Source organism: Eutrema salsugineum, unplaced genomic scaffold (assembly GCF_000478725.1).
Source record: "Eutrema salsugineum unplaced genomic scaffold, Eutsalg1_0 scaffold_3, whole genome shotgun sequence".
In the NCBI taxonomy this organism is placed as follows: domain Eukaryota; kingdom Viridiplantae; phylum Streptophyta; class Magnoliopsida; order Brassicales; family Brassicaceae; genus Eutrema; species Eutrema salsugineum.
The window spans coordinates 8,409,031-8,425,643 of NW_006256756.1; the positions used below are offsets into that span (position 1 = coordinate 8,409,031).

General features: G+C 39.2%; 2 protein-coding genes across 2 annotated transcripts; both read right to left on the reverse strand.

The window, feature by feature from the left end:
- Positions 1-211: 211 nt before the first annotated feature.
- Positions 212-1,263, reverse strand: LOC18014294. Its single transcript, XM_024154563.1, has 3 exons — positions 1,097-1,263; positions 627-996; positions 212-514 (listed from the first exon to the last, which is right to left on the reverse strand). Exons 1-3 carry the CDS (start codon positions 1,261-1,263, stop codon positions 212-214), a joined length of 840 nt encoding a protein of 279 aa, XP_024010331.1.
- A 1,342-nt stretch (positions 1,264-2,605) lies between these two features.
- LOC18014295 (ras-related protein RABG3a) lies at positions 2,606-4,795 on the reverse strand. The gene is made up of 7 exons (XM_006397089.2): positions 4,547-4,795; positions 4,421-4,447; positions 4,156-4,255; positions 3,910-4,056; positions 3,224-3,304; positions 2,984-3,129; positions 2,606-2,901 (listed from the first exon to the last, which is right to left on the reverse strand). The coding sequence occupies exons 1-7, from the start codon at positions 4,597-4,599 to the stop codon at positions 2,835-2,837; spliced, it is 621 nt and encodes a 206-aa protein (XP_006397152.1). The 5' UTR covers positions 4,600-4,795; the 3' UTR covers positions 2,606-2,834.
- Positions 4,796-16,613: the final 11,818 nt, after the last annotated feature.

Below are 16,613 nucleotides of genomic sequence, written 5' to 3' on the forward strand. Positions count from 1 at the left end.
TCACCACCTTTTGGGATGCTGTCCTTCGTCATCTTGTTCACCATCTTGTTTTTCATGGTGTACACCATCATCTTCTTTGTCCGGTTGGTATACGCCCAATCTCTTGTCCAAGTCAGTCTTAATCTTACCCTGGAGCAATTCATTCTGACTTACTATTCATCTTTTAAGATCTGTAATCTGTCCACTTTCAGGGCTTCCATCTTCCGATAGATTAGACGAGTTTTTGCCCCTGCGTCTTTTCCTCTGTGGTTTTTTGTTTTTCAGTTTGATGTGTTTTCAGTTTCTTCTTCCATCGGGTGGATGGCTTCGGTTCCTGTTCATGGTTTCCCTCGTCCTCTGCATCACTAAGATCCATGATAGGTGCCACAGAAAAATCCGAAGGTGAGAATTCGTACCCCTCAGCCATGAGTTCCTGCATGAATGCAACTTCGGCATCCTCTACCTCATCTCCCCAACGCAATTCATTCTGTTGATCATTGTCACCAACATCCACTACCATCTGTTTCACAGACAACTAAGACAAACAAATTGCAAAATTACCAAAAGAATCACGGACTACTTATAAGACAAGTACTATAAATAAGACTACAAATAAGACTAAATATAATACTACACATAAGACTTACAGGGTCGGATTCCACGGCAAGTATGTCCTCAAGATGCAATAGTGTGATAACGTTTTGACAACCTTCGGGATCTTCAATGAAAGTTTTCAAGTTATCAGGTTGAGGAATTTTGGAGACCAACATTGGTATAGATTGGAGGGCCATAAGTTGTAGTGATAGAGGGAACTCGTAGCATGCACTGGTTTTCTGTTTAAGTTGACGATGCAATCGTGTTAAAGGATTCTCCCTTTTCTTGGCGTCCGTGATTGGCTTCGGAGCTTGAAAACGAGATACTGTTTTGTTAAATGATATCCTACCCCATGGATACTGCATGAAGCTATCCAAGTCAGTCAACATCTCTACGTATTTCTCGGTCAGAGCCAGATTTTTGCTATTGAAAAAGAGAACACCGTCAACAAGAACGATTAGGGCATGGTAGCCGTTTCCATCGAGGTAGATCCGGGTCCTTTAGCATTTCAAGCACTTCAAACACGTTCATAGCAGTCGCCCTTCCAAATAGGTCTTTCCACATTCCCGTCTTTCCGACATTATCTTCTTCTTTTGTGCTATCAGGTTCGGGATTGCAATTCAATCCAGTGATTTCCTTAAACTCCCGTATCGAATATCTCAGAGGCTGTCCACCAAAGAGGAACCACATCTCGTTTTTCTTCGTGGTCACAAGTTGTCGTGATAGAAGAGCATAGACTAGTTGGCGCTGTTGCAACATCTTGCAACAGGTAGATAGAATAGCTTCCCAAACTGGGAATGGAGTAGCTTCTCAAGATCTTCAGTACCCTTTAACGCTTCGACAAGGAGGTCAATTACATTGGTCTTTGAATATATGTTCAACGGAGCACCAACGGAGTAGCAACCATCGCCGAGGACCCTTCTTGGTAGTTTTTCCGAAAGGTTATTTGAACCTTCTCCATCTTCCATGCCTGGTATTTGAACCAAAACAACAAATCCAAAATGCAGGGTTTAGTGAAATGCAAACCACGGGAGAATTTTCAGGAATACGAGTTCGAAGGAGAAAACAGGGTTCTGGAAAAACTACCCTATTCATATGTTCTCATATATAAACTTCTGTAACTGTTTCTAGATGGTATAAGAGTAATCCAACCGTTTGAATTCAATGTAGACATAAGAAAACCACTACTAGAGTTAATAACCGTTAATAATTAAATCAGGCCAATCAGGAGAACCGTTTCAATCTTAATTAGAGTTAACAAACCACTATTGCAGTTCATACAAGGTCGAAGTTCATAAAAGTGACTTACTTTTAGAATTCTGAGCAGACCAATCTAGACGAAGAGGAGCGAATTGTACTTTGGAGCTACACCGCCAGCGTAGATTGAGAGGAGTCGCGTGGATGGAATGTTCAACCCGGTCACTATCGCGGTGGCATAGGCGGCATGGGCGACTGGTCTGTCGGAGCTGTCTTCGAGTTATTCCGGAGCACCCGCCTGACTACTGGAGGTGTCACGGTCGTGCGCCTAAACGATTTTATAATTCTTGGCGACATTACAACGGTCAATCGGAGGGCTAATCGGAGATGGATTGCCAGAGATGCTAGATTGACTACGTCGAGATGTGGATCCTAATTTTTTTTTATTTAGATGTTGTCAAAAAATTATACTTTGAATTTCACTTTGATTTATGATATTGGACTTCGGTTTATGATATTGGACTTCGATTTAACAAATTGGATTTTACCAGAAATATTTAGTTATTTTAGTTCGACAATGACAATTTTGAAAATAAAAAATAGTCTTGGCCTAGCAGAAACATAAACAGTAAAAACAATCCAATATTTACTTGATTTTCAAAACTACCCGTTTCTCTAATTTAAAACTTAAAAACTAATCAGCAATTTTTTCAAAAAACAAAATGAAGCTGGTAAAATTATCGAAATAAATTCTACATGCACAATGAGCAACTGTTCCAAATATAGATAAGTGAGACCAAACTGAAATATATGAATATATATATATATATGTATATATATAATTTGATCTCGCCACATGAATTAAGAGCAGAAAACAACAATATATCTCAGCAGAATCGATTACAGACTCCTCCAATCAATTAATATATGATGGAATGGCGTAAAAAATTTGCTTCTACAAGCTTATCGTTTCTGCAACTCAACAGGTACACCAACCTTCAAAACAATAACGGGCAAATGCATCAAAAAAAACACAAATGTAAATGAATCCTGAAATCCCCGGTTTAGCAAGCGCAACCACTCCCTTTTGCCTCGTTTTCAGTCGATGCATCTTGAATCCCTTGGAAGTATCTGCGAAAAACCGAAACAATCTGTGTATGAGAGACAGATTGTAGCAAGTATTCAGCTTATATTGCAAGTGAGAAAAACTTACAAATCCTGGTCATGTTCGTTTGCGAGAGCGGTTTTGGCAATGGTAAGGAACGCCTCATCAACATTGTAGTCTTGTTTTGCTGATGTCTCGAAATAAGGAATGTTACCATTTGAAGCACACCAGTCAGCTGCTTTCTTCTCAGAGACCTGTAAGTTGATAGAGGATTGAAACTAGATTACAGTAAAAAGGCACAAAGACTAAAAGCACGTTGGAAAAACGTTTCATGATATTCCCGCTTACCACTCTACTGCTCCCTCCATCTATGTCAACCTTGTTTCCAAGAACTATAAACGGAAATGTCTTTGGATCCGATGGACTTGCCTGAGCAGGACAAGACGATGCCACGGAAACAGAGAATTAATACCATTTCAACATATTGTACATTGTTAAGGAGTTGAAAGTGTGAGTCCAGGAAAAAAAACTGAATAAAGGCACAACGTTTATAGATCAATGAATTCTAAAACTGTTTTGAACACGAAACGAGTTAGTACTTGGTATATACTTAGCTAGTTGGCTAAACCAGTAAACCGAGGACCAGGTGTAAAGGCAAATGACCGTTCAAAGTTCAAACATAAACACATGTTACATTGCTCAATCATTCTGTTTTCTAATGGTAAACGAAAACTGCAGATATGGTCCTAAGAACCTAAAGAGATACAAAAGATAACCAAACGCTCGTTCTGACCACATCATCAGAAAAGTGTTATCCTTTGGGGTTGTAGAAGCGAAATGTTAAAAAAAAACTAAAGACTGCGACTCTAAATAGTCAAAGCTAATAGTTGCTATTACAACAGAAGTAGCAAAAAAAATTCTAGGTTCCATGTATTTATCATAACAAACCAGAGCTAATATCATCTGTATTGCTTGCACGTACTGACACAAGTAAGCTAAAGTGCAAAATGTGATACAAAAGAATCCATAAGAACCTGTTTAAGAAACTCTTCATGCCAATTTTCGAGAGAGTCAAAGGACTTCAACACGTTGACATCATAAACAAGCGCACAACAATCCGCGCCTCTGTAAAACGCAGCACCAAGACTCTGGAATCTTTCTTGCCCAGCAGTATCCCAAATCTATAACCAAAACAGAAATAACAAAATGAAAAATATTGAATCTTGAGAGAAAGTAGTCTCAAAGAAAACTCTAAAACAAGCAAAAAAAAAAAACCCAACCTGTAGAGTAACAAGTTTATCCCCAATCTGAATCTCCTTCGTTACGAAATCAGCACCAATAGTCGCTTTGTACTGCAGACTAAACTTCTTATGCACATATCTAAATTACCAGTTAAGGCAAACAAAGGATTCACAGAATCAAAAGTGTAAAGAAACACAACTCTGATATCTCCCAAATACATTCACGAATCTGCCATTGCTTGAATCATATCGAATAATTTTTAATCTTGCAGATTAGGGAGAAAAAAGTTTAATCAAAGGATACTGATTCATCAAGGAAGTCTTACCAACCCTGGAAAGTGACAATCACAGATCAAAATCAAACATCAAAGCATCGAAACACCAATAACAAGAAGAAGAAAGGAATTAATTAAGAATCAGTCTCCATTACCCGCTATCGCCGAGGACAATGACTTTGAGTAAAGTACGTCTTCTCGTCGCCATTGGAATCGAAACAACGAAGCAGCCCTTGAAGATTGTGTAGATCTAGAAGATCAGTACGCAGAGGAAGGATTTGCGAACAGTGTGAGAAATTTTTCTACGGATTCAGTTTCTACTTTTTCCGATTTAAAAAGATAAAAAAGACGAATCCGAAGAAGGAACTGGGAAATAGTAAAGGGGCGCCAATTAGATCCCTATCGTTTTTTTCTTTCTTTCTCTTCCGAGACTGATAGATGTAATTTGGCTTTTTTTTGTAAATTACCTATAGTTGTGGGTTTATTTTATAAATAGCAAAGATCCAGGGCAATTTTAAAAACAAAAAATGTTAAGGAATGCGATGCAATCATTATCATATCTCCCAGGATTTCTCGTTCCCACATCTCTCTGATTCCTATTGTAAACAACCCGACTTTCCGTTCCTCAAATGTCAGTTGTTTCTAATTCTTTAATTCTGATTTAATTTAACTAAATCAATTTCTTTTTTTTTTCTCTTTTTTGGTCGAACTTTTCTTTTGATTAAATCTTTATTAATTTTTTTTTTCTTTATAAGTCCATTAATCTAGTCCGGTTAGATAAACCTAACTATAAAATCTTTTTTTCATTAGTATTCTCTTATTAATCATCTCAAAACCTAGAAAGAAAAACTTTAACCTCTTTTTTCCTCTTTTTTCCTCTCATTTTCTCTTCCTGCACCAAGCTCCTCCTCTTTTATCCTCTGCGATTTTGTTTGTTCTTCTTCTCTCTCTCCTCCGTCGTGAACCTCTCTCTATATCTTCCTTCTCCTTGGCCGAAGCTTTTCTCTCCTCCTTGCCGCGAGATGTCGTTCTCCCTTCGAGATTGGATCCAGTGGTGAAGGATCTCCTCTCCCCTCTCCTTCTCTGATGCCTTCTCCTCCTCATCCTCTTTCACATTTGTGCCAAAGTGAGGACTTGTTGTTTTACCCTCTCTTTTATATACGTGTTTATTTATAGTTAGTCTTTTCTTGAACCAAAACTTAGATCTATTTGCTAGGGTTGATAGATGAATGTTAGGACATGGACCTCTGTTGAGTGATTGTTGATGAGACGGACAATCCATCATTTAGATCTGTAAATCCTGATTCAGATATGTAGTAGCCGTTGTTTGATATATTTCTTTCTAATTTAAATCTTCAAAAACTAAATCTTAATCAAATATTAATAGTTGCCCATCTCTGATATTTTTTTTATATAAAATTAATATACTTTGGAATAAATAGTAGTCTACTCCCATTTAATTACCGTTAAACGTTTGCTTTTGTCATCAGTTCCGTGTGGCGTAATTCAAGTACTAAACATTTGATTAATTTTGACTAATCAATTAAAAGCATGACATTACAAGTTGCTGACAGGAAAATACAAAACTATCCGTTGCTGGTAGAATATTACACAAGTAAACTCAATTGAACTTAAACCTATAAAACCCTAAAATATGGACTGCTTGCTTGTTAACCTGTTTAATATCCTTTTTCTTAAAATTTGGTATCAGATCACAAGACTAAATCACTCTAGCTTCGATCTAGAGAGGTCGCGCCCGTGTTTTCTTTTTAAATGATTTAAGAAAACAATTTTCTTAAAATCTTTTAAAATGTTTTCAAACCTAGAACAACAACAACTTATAGACGCTGATCTAATAGATTCTTCTCAAATTCTCGCAGGCGCTCGTGATAGTCTCTACCTTGGTTTTTTCCTTTTCTTTCTTTCCTTCAGATTTGGATTCAGGACTCGTGAGACTACTCGAAAGAGGCTGACTCCTCATTCCCAGGTGCATCTTCGGCAAACCCAGAGGAGGTGCAATCAGATGCATTTTCCTGAGTCTAAGGGACCATCTGCGAATGGATTTAGCCAGACCAGGAGGGTTTACTCAGCTCCAATTCGGAAGCAGTCTGGTTCTGTCTTCACGTCCTCCCCTGAAGCCAAGCTAGGAGTTCATTCTGCTCAGCTTGTGGAGCATGGCAGATGCTGCAAGTGCCCGAAGACCTTAGCTGCTCCAGTGAGGCCTCAGCAGAATCAACTTGGGAGGTCGAGAAGTTTTGCTATTCAGACACATAGGATCCTAAAAGAGTATCATCAAGATTTTGTGAATGCTATGGAGCATGCAGAGCACGACTTCACACCCCAGGATTTTGCCTACTTCTAGCAGAAGCATTGCGATGGGCTTCCCAGACATGATATCCATACCCCAATCCCATCTCCTGGATTCAGATCCTGAGCTTAGCATGCAGCCCTATATAGAAGAAGTAGGCGAAATCATGGGCTGTGCAGTCGTGCTCTGAATGCTCCATAGCATTCACAAAATCCTGATGATACTCTTGCAGGGTCCTATCTGCCTGAATAGCAAAACCTCTCCACCTCCCAAGTGGATTCTGCTGAGGCGTCACTGGAGCAGCTAACGTCTTCGGGCACTTGCAGCATCTTCCATGCTCCACAAGCTGAGCAGAATGCACTCCTGTCTTGGCTGCAGGGGAAGACATGAAGACAGAACCAGACTGCTTGCAAATTGGAGCTGAGTAAACCCTCCTGGTATGGCTCAATCCATTCGCAGATGCTCCCTTGGACTCAGGAAAATGCATCTGATTGCACCTCCATTGGGTCTGTCGAAGATGCACCTGGGAACGAGGAGTCACCTTCTTCCGAGCAGTCTCACAAGTTCTGAATCCAAATCTAAAGGAAAGAAAGAAAATGAAAAAGAAAACGAAAAAGAAGAATCTATTCAGTGTCTATAAGTTATTGTTGTTCTAGGTTTGAAAACATTTTAAAAAAAATTTAAGAAAAATGTTTTTAGAAATCATTTTTGTTTTAACACGGGTGCGACCTCTTTAGAACGGAGCTAGAGTGATCTAATCATGGGCTTTGATACCAAGTTGTAACATCATTATCCCAGGCTCCCGAGAGAGACGGAGAAATTGGGTATGTTAGGTTGGTCATCTAAACCGCATTCGGTTAGACACCTGGTTTGGTCCATTGGTGAGCACACATGATCACCAGGAAAATGTCTGATCTGCTCAAAGTTTAATCCCTAAGCTACTCTGCAAGAGCACAAATGTGAAGTTGTAGTATGTAGGGGTCGAACCACAGAGACAAGAAATCACTCAATAAACCTGATAGAATTCGAATTACGCTAAGCAAAATAATGAAAAGCGAATAGCAATGCAAATAAAAATAAACGAATGCAGTAAAAACGTTTGTAAAGTTCAGATGGATGGAGATTAGGCTTAGGTCGTTTCTCAGGAAATCAATGAATGCATATCAATTGATTAGTCAGGGTTCAGGTTTAAGCAGGTTCTTGAACTCGAAACACAGAATTATAATTAACCAACTTCCGTTGTGAGAATTATCTAAGTTAAAATCCTAGAATTCCAAATTCCTTTGCAAATCCTACAAATTTAAACCAGCTTTAATGCACAAGTTCGATGTGATCACAAAACATCTAAACCAAATTCCTTTGCGAATAGCTACTTTGCTCACCCTAAGTTCTTTTCAGTTATTCAATTACACTTCCGTGTCAATTAAGCAACCTAAGATCTAAGTTTTAGGTGATCAGTCCAGAATTAGCTTTAAGAACAACCTATGGTGAAGAACTAATCAGATTATGAACTAATCTGATTATGAACCCTAACAAAATAAATTAATCAGACATCCAGAGAAAATCAATTAATCAACTAAATCAATTAACTAAAGTAATAGACATGATTGAATAGATTGCAATAAGAAGATGAATAAAATAAACAAAGGGGTTCGAAATCTTCTCTCTAAACGAACAGACTTCAGACTTGTCTCCCCAAGCTCTCAAAATCGCAAAAGCCGAAAAACACAAAGATGTCTTGCTCGAAAATCTAAGGTCAGGTTCAAAAGAGACTAAAAATCCTATTTATATCTATAAAACACGTATTGGGCTTCTCTGGAAACTTCTGGGCCCAACAAATCATGTTTTCCTTATTTCTGCGACAAGTGTCGAGCGTCACTCTCTATGGTGTCGAGGGTCACCAATGCACATGATTTGTCCTTCGCGAATTTGATCCTGATTTAGCTCCAAAGTGCTCCAAAATCTCCAGTTAAGCTCCAAACATACCTAAGACCTGTAAAGACTCCAAAAGATTCAAAAAACACTAGAAAGATTCTATAAATAAGACCTATACCATGGTTAAAAACCATAAAAACCATGATATATCAATGTCCAGGTAACAACAACAACATAAACTTAGCTGATCCACCTAATCCTGAGGAAATAAGGCAGATTAGATGTGAGTAATGGGGATTACTCAGTGAGAATGAGCCTTAAGGAGACCCACAACACCATCAATCAAGCATGAATTATCTATAAAAATTCTAGTCCTAAAACAAGCCCAAGCAATGACAAGTAATGTTATATATCATTCACACTTCCACAGAACAGACATTTTCCTATAAGCAACTACCAAACAGTAGGCCCTGGTTGAAACCAGTTGGTAAGCACACACTCTCCAGCTCAGCCTCCTCGGCAAAGGTGTGATATGGGGCCTGCCTACCCCTAAAAACTGCTAGTCACATACCATAACTCTGTAGCAGAGGCCATACAAGCACATGCTCCAGGCCACACAAGAACCCATAACTCTGGTCACACAGACAACATCTACACACAGAGGTCACACAAGGGCATGTAGGTCACACAGACGCCTCGGAGGGTCATCACTCCTCCCAACGTTGGCTGCTGGCCCGGTCACACATACACCAACACAGCCATCAAACAACACCGACACACCACACAAGTATGAGCCAGGGACCTATCAGTGCTATTATATCAAACAATAATAACAAGCACCAAACAATAATCACTTTTAATAGTAATCTTTCCGTTTAACTAATGCACATTCGTTTGATACCAAATTGTAACAAAAAGGATATTAAACAGGTTAACAAACAAGCAGTCCATATAATAGGGTTCCATAAGTTTAAGTTCAATGCAGTTTACTTGTGTAACATTCCACTAGCAACCATCATTCATTAACAATCACTCACTCAACAGAGATCCATGTCCTAACAATCATCTATAAACCCTAGCAAACAGATCTAAGCTTTGGTTTAAGAAAAGACTAATTATAAATAAACATGCATATGAAAGAGAGGGTGAGGCAGCAAGTCCTCACCTTGTCACAGAAGTATGCAAAGGAGGATGAGGAGGAGAAGGCATCAGAGAAGGAGAGGACAGGGGAGATCCTTCACCATTGGATCTAATCTTGAAGGGAGGAGGCAAAGGAGATGCAGGAAGAGAGGAAATCTTGCGGCAAGAAGGAGAAGAAGATGCTTCAGCTGAGGAGGAGAAAGAGGGTGGCCGCAGCGGAGGAGAAGAAGGAGAGAGAGGTTCACGACGAAGGAGAAAAGAAGAGGAAGAAGAAAAGTTGCAGAGGAGAAGGAGAAGAAGCTCGGCTCAGGGAGAGGAGAATGAGAGAAGAAAAAGAGGCTAGGTTTTTTTTTTTTTTAAGGTTTTGAGATGATTAATGAATTAAGAATAAAAGAAAGAGTTTTATAGTTAGAGTTTATCTAATCGGACTGGGGTAATGGGATTATTCCCGACAATTTGGAATGTGCATATCAATTACATTAATTCTTTCAATCCCTGTAATTATGTCATGTGATTATGTTGTGTAGTCTTGTATATATGTTGTACATCATCATTCAATAATCATCATCAAGCTTAATCATTTACATGGAATCAGAGCCATTAAGGCCAAACACAATTTTTCTTTTAACCCTCAAATTTAGCATGCAATTACAAAGTCAGTTTCACATAATTAGCTGAACTTTTTGGGTCCGTCCAAGTTTCTTTAGACACTCAAATTTCGAGTTTCATTCGTTTCTAGACCTTTTTTGGGTTGTTTTGAAAATATGGACGTTTTTAAGTTTTAATTTGAGAAAAGGGTAGTTTTATGTTATAATTAGTCAGGGTAGAGACATACTTTCATAATGCCAAACTTACCCTTGTTTCTGACAGAGAGAGAGAGACAGAGAAGTCTGTCCCTTAGAGAGATACAGACGCAGAAAATACTGCAGGTCCCAGGAGCAGTCTGTGTGCGCGCGCGTAACAGCCGGGAAGAGAGCACTCAAACGCGTGATTGGGTCGTTTTTTGGGCCTGATTTTGAATTTCGGAATGAAATTTCCAAAAACCACCTTACTGGGCCTCGGTTATGGGCCGGAAACTACCCAACTCATTAGACGCAAAACTACCCTTCCCATTCTCTTTTATTTTTGGCAGGAAAAATTGTGGTTAATTAGAGATAATAAAGATAAATTGGTTAAAATAAGAAACAAAGTACCCTAACCAAATTAGAAACCCTAGTTTCCCTTTCCAGAAGATGTTGAAATTGAAGGGGAAATTATGTGATGATCAAGAGGACAACAACCACGGTTAGTTACTTAATCCTATTATTGTACACCCATAGATTTGTCATTGTTATTTTTGAATTTTTCGTTCTGGTGTTCGCTATTTGCCAGTAGTTTTTTAGATATGGTGTTTGCGATTTGCAGTGGATGCGTTCATTCTCGTTATGGCGGAAACGTGGATAAGGTACTATACAGGAGATTGGGATTTCAAAATGGACATATCTCATCGTGGAAGGTGCATAAATTGCAAAGATGTGTCCGGACCAGATGATTTGAGAAATCTGATTGCGCATGAGTTTGGATTAGACCCGAGAGTTGTTTCGGTGGAGATTTCCTACTGGTTTGATGATGTTCTAGTTGAGCTTAATGGTGATGGGAGTTGTCCATGTGTGATAGTTACTCCTCGAGAGTACAAATTCTTCCTTTTGCTGCATAAGTCTGATAAGTCTGTGAATTTATTTGTCACATTCAAGCCGTCGGTAAATGGTAAAATGGTGAGATTGAAACGGAAGGAAAGTCTTGAAGTTCAAATTGCTAGGGAACGGCGAAAGTCCTTAGGGCCAACAAACTTCATAGCCTCTTCTTTGGCAGAGTCTAGTCAACCCGATGATGAAGCAGAAGATGAAGATATCGATGATTGTTTGCTGATAGCACATGTCGAGAAAGTAGAGGCAGAGGCTGCATAGAACACCTCCAAAGGTGTACAACCTGAAGCTGTCTTTGTAATCCATCCTTCGTTGGGATTAAAAATGTCCCAGGAATCAGAGAAAGTAGAGGCTAAGACCACCACTAACACCTCCGTTAATGTAAAACCTGATGTTCCAAGTCACGCTGTCTCTGTTGACCACCCTGAGTTGGAATTAAAATTATCCCAGGAATCAGACGAGGCGAGAGATTCGGAAGAGAAGGAAGCTGATGATGTTGACGATGACGCATACGGCTCTGATGATGATTATGATCTGGATTATGATTTTGACTGGTGGAATGATTACGTACTAGCAGATGGTAAGGGTTTCCATTCTAAACCTGGATTTGATGAGGATAAGGATGACTCTGGTAGTTCAGGGGGTTGTGGAAGTAGTCGCGGAAGTGAGCCGAGTGATTCAAACCATATGGACTACTCCATTGTCTTAACGGAGAGTCCTATTCATTTTCCTGGAAGAAAGAGGACTGTATGTGAGAAGGTTCTGGCTCCCCATGGAGATGATGATGATTTTGTGGAGACTCCGACAGGTGATGTCGTTTGGGGGCGTCAGAATGGCGGTGCAGATCTGAAGAAAGCGATTAAACGTACAGAACTATATGGATTTCCGGATGTGGCACCAGTCTCTGATGATATGGAAGGGGATTTCGATGAACTTGATTTGTCAAATGAAGATGGAGAGATATGGGTTGGGAAAAAGTTCAGGAACAAGGAACACTTTAAAATCACGTTGGCCATCAATGCGCTGAAGAATGTAGTGACGTTTGAATTCAAAAAGCATGCGAAGAAGTACACAGTCGCCGAATGTCCAGCAAAGATATGTGATTGGAGGGTGTTGGGGTGTCAAGTTGGCGACTCTGCGTTGTATGAGGTGAGGAAGGCGTTCTTGAAGCATACATGCCACCCGGATACAAGAAAGAAATTTTCTAAGCATGCGACTTCTAAAGTCATGGCGGCTCTGCAGAAGTCTAAGTACGAGAATGCAATAGTTGGTCCACGTGCGAGTGAGCTACCTGCGATTGTTCTCTCTGAATATAATATTACAGCCTCGTACTGGAAATGCTGGAAAGCTAAGGAGCTGGCTATATACTCTGCTCACGGAACAGAGGAGACTTCTTTCAAATTATTACCGATTTACCTCCATGTGCTCAAGTATGCTAACCCCGGCACCTTAACGCATTTGTCAACCGAGAGAGATGAAAAAGACGGAAAATGTATGACCAGGTTTAAGTCCGTATTTATGGCATTGGCTGTGTGTATATCTGGATGGAAACATTTGAAACTGGTAGCTGTTGTTGATGGGACTCACCTAACTGGTAAGTATAAGGGTTGTCTATTAACGGCCAGTGGACATGATTCTAATTACCAGGTTTTTCCAATAGCGTTCGCCGTTGTCGATGCAGAGTCTGACCAGACATGGAGGTGGTCCTTTGAGAAGTTGGTAGACATTATTCCAGATTCCTCTGATCTTACTATTATCTCGGATAGGCACGGTGGAATTGCCAAAGCTAAAAAGAAATGGTATCCACAGTCACACCACGGTGCATGTCTTGTCCATATCCAGAGAAATGTTCACGGTAAATACAAAGGTTCTGGTCAGAAAGGGTTGGTCGGAAAGGCTGGAGAAGCGTTCACAGTTTATAATTTCAAGAAACTATACGCAAGGCTGAAGGATGTTGATTATCGTTGCTGGGAGTACATGGAAAAAATCCCTCTTGCGTTGTGGACTAGATCACACTTTTCTGGTCAGAGGTATAATATGACCTCCAGTAACATTGCGGAGTCTCTGAACAATGCACTATTTGCAGCAAGAGACAGTCCAATCGTTGCAATGCTAGAATTTATCAGGCGAATGTTAAGTAGGTGGCTTGAATGCAGAAGAGAGAAAATTCAAAAGATGGATGGTGACATTCCAGAAGAAGTTGACAAGTTAATGAACCTGCAGCTTGAAAAATCTGCTGCACTATCGGTTCAAGGCATTTCTTTGTGGGAGGTTGAAGTCAGTTCTGAGTTCGGTGTACGGCGTCATGTTGATCTCCTAAACAAAACATGCTCATGTCTAGAGTTTCAGACATTGAAATACCCTTGCCAACATGCAATGGCCGCGACTAGGCTTCGTCAAGTGGAGTACAGCAGTTTGGTTGATCCAATTCTTAAGAAATCAATTTGGAGTGCAACAGTTTGTGGCAAAATCCTACCAATGCCCGACCCTGACGACATTCGTATCCCAGCTGAGGTGCGTGACCTGAATGTTATGCCATCTAAGTCAAAACGTCAATCAGGAAGGCCTACGACGAAGAGAAAACTTTGTTATCTTATTTAAATTTCAAACAGCTTTATGTTTCCAATCTGTTTCTGATCTCGTATACTAAGTAGGTGTACGTCTATAGGTATACGTTAATAGGTGTACATAAATAATTAAAGTCAACGAGATAAAATTTATGTGAATAGGTGTCCAACCAATTGCATTTCGAATTTTGTTAGGATAAATTATCCAAGCACTCTCATTTCAAACAAGCGTATGTCCAAGTACATCATAAAATAGCCAACAACTTATTAATTTAACAATCCACTCTCATTTCAAAGTTTTAAATTAAAAATGTGTAATGTTATTAAATTTTCAAACAGCTTTATGTTTGAAATCTGTTTATGCTCACGTATACATAAGTAGGTGTACGTGATTAGGTGTACATAATTAATAAATGTCAATGAGATGAAATTGATATCCAACCACTTTCATTTCGATTTTGGAAAAGGCTAAATTCTCCATTTTTAAAAAAATTTCAAACACCTTTATGATTATGATTAATTATTACATTTACGAACAAAAGTATCATAAAATCAACTACTAAGATAGATAATGTTTATACAAAAGTAAGAGTTGCAACTAAAAAACGAAAGTAGACATGCAAATGAAAAACATCCGTTGTAGTTCGGAATACTAAGACAACATCAATAATTAAAGAGACACGAAATGCAACAAAATACTAAGACACATAAGGTTACGGCTTTCACCAATCGAGCATCAACGGCCAGCTTGGAACGACGTTCCTAATGAAGCGGAAGAACCTTTGGGTTTCTTGGGCCCAGAAACAGGTTATGCACTTTGGCTCCTTAAAATCTTCTGCAAACCACTGGAGCCAGTAATTAATAACCCCGCACTAACAGGTGTACAGTGCCAGGAATCTCGGATGAAAGCCAGCCGCTTTCTCAGTGAAATCGATTGGCAAATCGAAATTCCATCCGTGTGGAACGTCGGCCAGCAACAACCGGCTCATCCTCCTCCGATTTTGCACCGTGAGCCTGCCCAAATAATCCTCTGCACGGACGAAGTCTTCTGGCACTGCTCTAAGCCACATCCCGTACACAAAAATGGCTCGGTCGTAGCCTCTCTCCGCAGCATCCCTTATCAAATCCACGCCTTCACCATCGTGGAACAAAAAGTAAGCTTGCATCCCCCTCTGGAAAATAACCCCTGGATTACCCGTGTCATAGAATCTCTTCATCATCGTTGGGTAATGTGTAACCGCCGCTTGTTCATGGAGGATTTGGGCGGGATCAATCGCTTGATAGAAACCCCTTCTTGTGCCGATACGGTTGAAACGAGAACATACAGCACGAAGGCGGGATATTTCCCTTAAAGATGGGTTTGTAGCGGCCAGAATTGTTTCCAGCAATTCATCAGGGAGTGAGAGAAGATGGGAAAAATCACCATCACCACCTCTGTTTCTCCTTGGAACCATCGTTTATTTCGAAGAAAAGAGAAAGAGAATAGATAAGAAAAGGGGTTGAGGAAGAAGAGAATGGATTGAAAATGGAATGAAAGAGGAAGTTATGATGGTTCTAAGTAGGATGTTACGGTGAAGGGATTGAATTTAAAGAGGTAGTGCGGTTTTAATAGAGCCGAATAGCTGTCTTTGAAGAGAGACGTTGAAAAGAGACGAAAAAGTGTCTTTTCGTTTGCCGGAAAAATTAAATTACCACAGTAAATACAGAGAATAACCAAATCCAAGCAAAATTCACCATTAAACTTTTATGATTTAATTTAATTTATGATATACCACAATACTTTTATGATTTATGCCACAATACTTTTATGATTTATGATTAAATCAAAATTTCAATAACAACACAGATCTTTTTATATTTTGAAAACTATATTTTCTTGTCATCATTACATTTTCAGTTTTCTCAACATCACGTTAACCGAGATATAGAGTACAGATTGAGTCCACATTGACGAAATCATAATTAGTTTTTAAATATGCATACAGAAATAGGTAAGGTGAGATTTTAAATAGATAATGTCGTTTGTATACCAAATCTTCTCCGAAAATTCCCACAAAAGAGATAATGTCGTTTGTATACTCAAAAATATATAATATGTGATAAATGTCTTTAACATTCAGGTGTACAAATTTAGGTGTACATATTGAGAGGTTTTCTTTATTTTCTAGTTATTAGGCGTACAGAGAGAGGTAAACTGCGACTTTAAAGATATAAGAGAGATAATGCTTCTTGAAAAACTGCCACAACCACCGAAATTAATTAAAGTAGACAAAATTAAAGCATACATACATAGAAACAAAAACAAAGTATATATACATACATAGAAGGCGTAAATAAGTACATGTACAGACCCTAAACAAAAGATTAAATCATAAAGTACAAAATATCGAATCAAATCGATTACATAACCTTAAAAAACATATTCGAGGATGCTAGTGAATTCAATGAATTCTAAAATAACAGCAAAAGATGCTAATTATATTGGTGTACACAACGCCGAGGTGTACACACCGAAACTGGTTGAGTTTCACCAATTAGTCACCATTTTTCTATTGACGGCCCTGACCTCACTGCATACCAAACAAATACGAAGAACTTTTGCGTTTCCTGTGCCCAGAAACACGACGTGCACATGCTTGGCCCCTTT

What these genes read in the sequence shown, in the direction of transcription:
- LOC18014295 (XM_006397089.2), bottom strand. Translation starts at nt 4,599, where the DNA reads ATGGCGACGAGAAGACGTACTTTACTCAAAGTCATTGTCCTCGGCGAT. An exon ending in ATGGAGGGAGCAGTAGAGTG is followed by an intron (nt 3,130 to 3,223) that starts GTAAGCGGGAAT and finishes ATCAACTTACAG; the next exon opens with GTCTCTGAGAAGAAAGCAGC. An exon ending in AACGAACATGACCAGGATTT is followed by an intron (nt 2,902 to 2,983) that starts GTAAGTTTTTCT and finishes GGTTTTTCGCAG; the next exon opens with ATACTTCCAAGGGATTCAAG.
- LOC18014294 (XM_024154563.1), bottom strand. Translation starts at nt 1,263, where the DNA reads ATGTGGTTCCTCTTTGGTGGACAGCCTCTGAGATATTCGATACGGGAG. An exon ending in AGGGCGACTGCTATGAACGT is followed by an intron (nt 997 to 1,096) that starts GTTTGAAGTGCT and finishes CTTTTTCAATAG; the next exon opens with CAAAAATCTGGCTCTGACCG. An exon ending in TTGCCGTGGAATCCGACCCT is followed by an intron (nt 515 to 626) that starts GTAAGTCTTATG and finishes TGTTTGTCTTAG; the next exon opens with TTGTCTGTGAAACAGATGGT.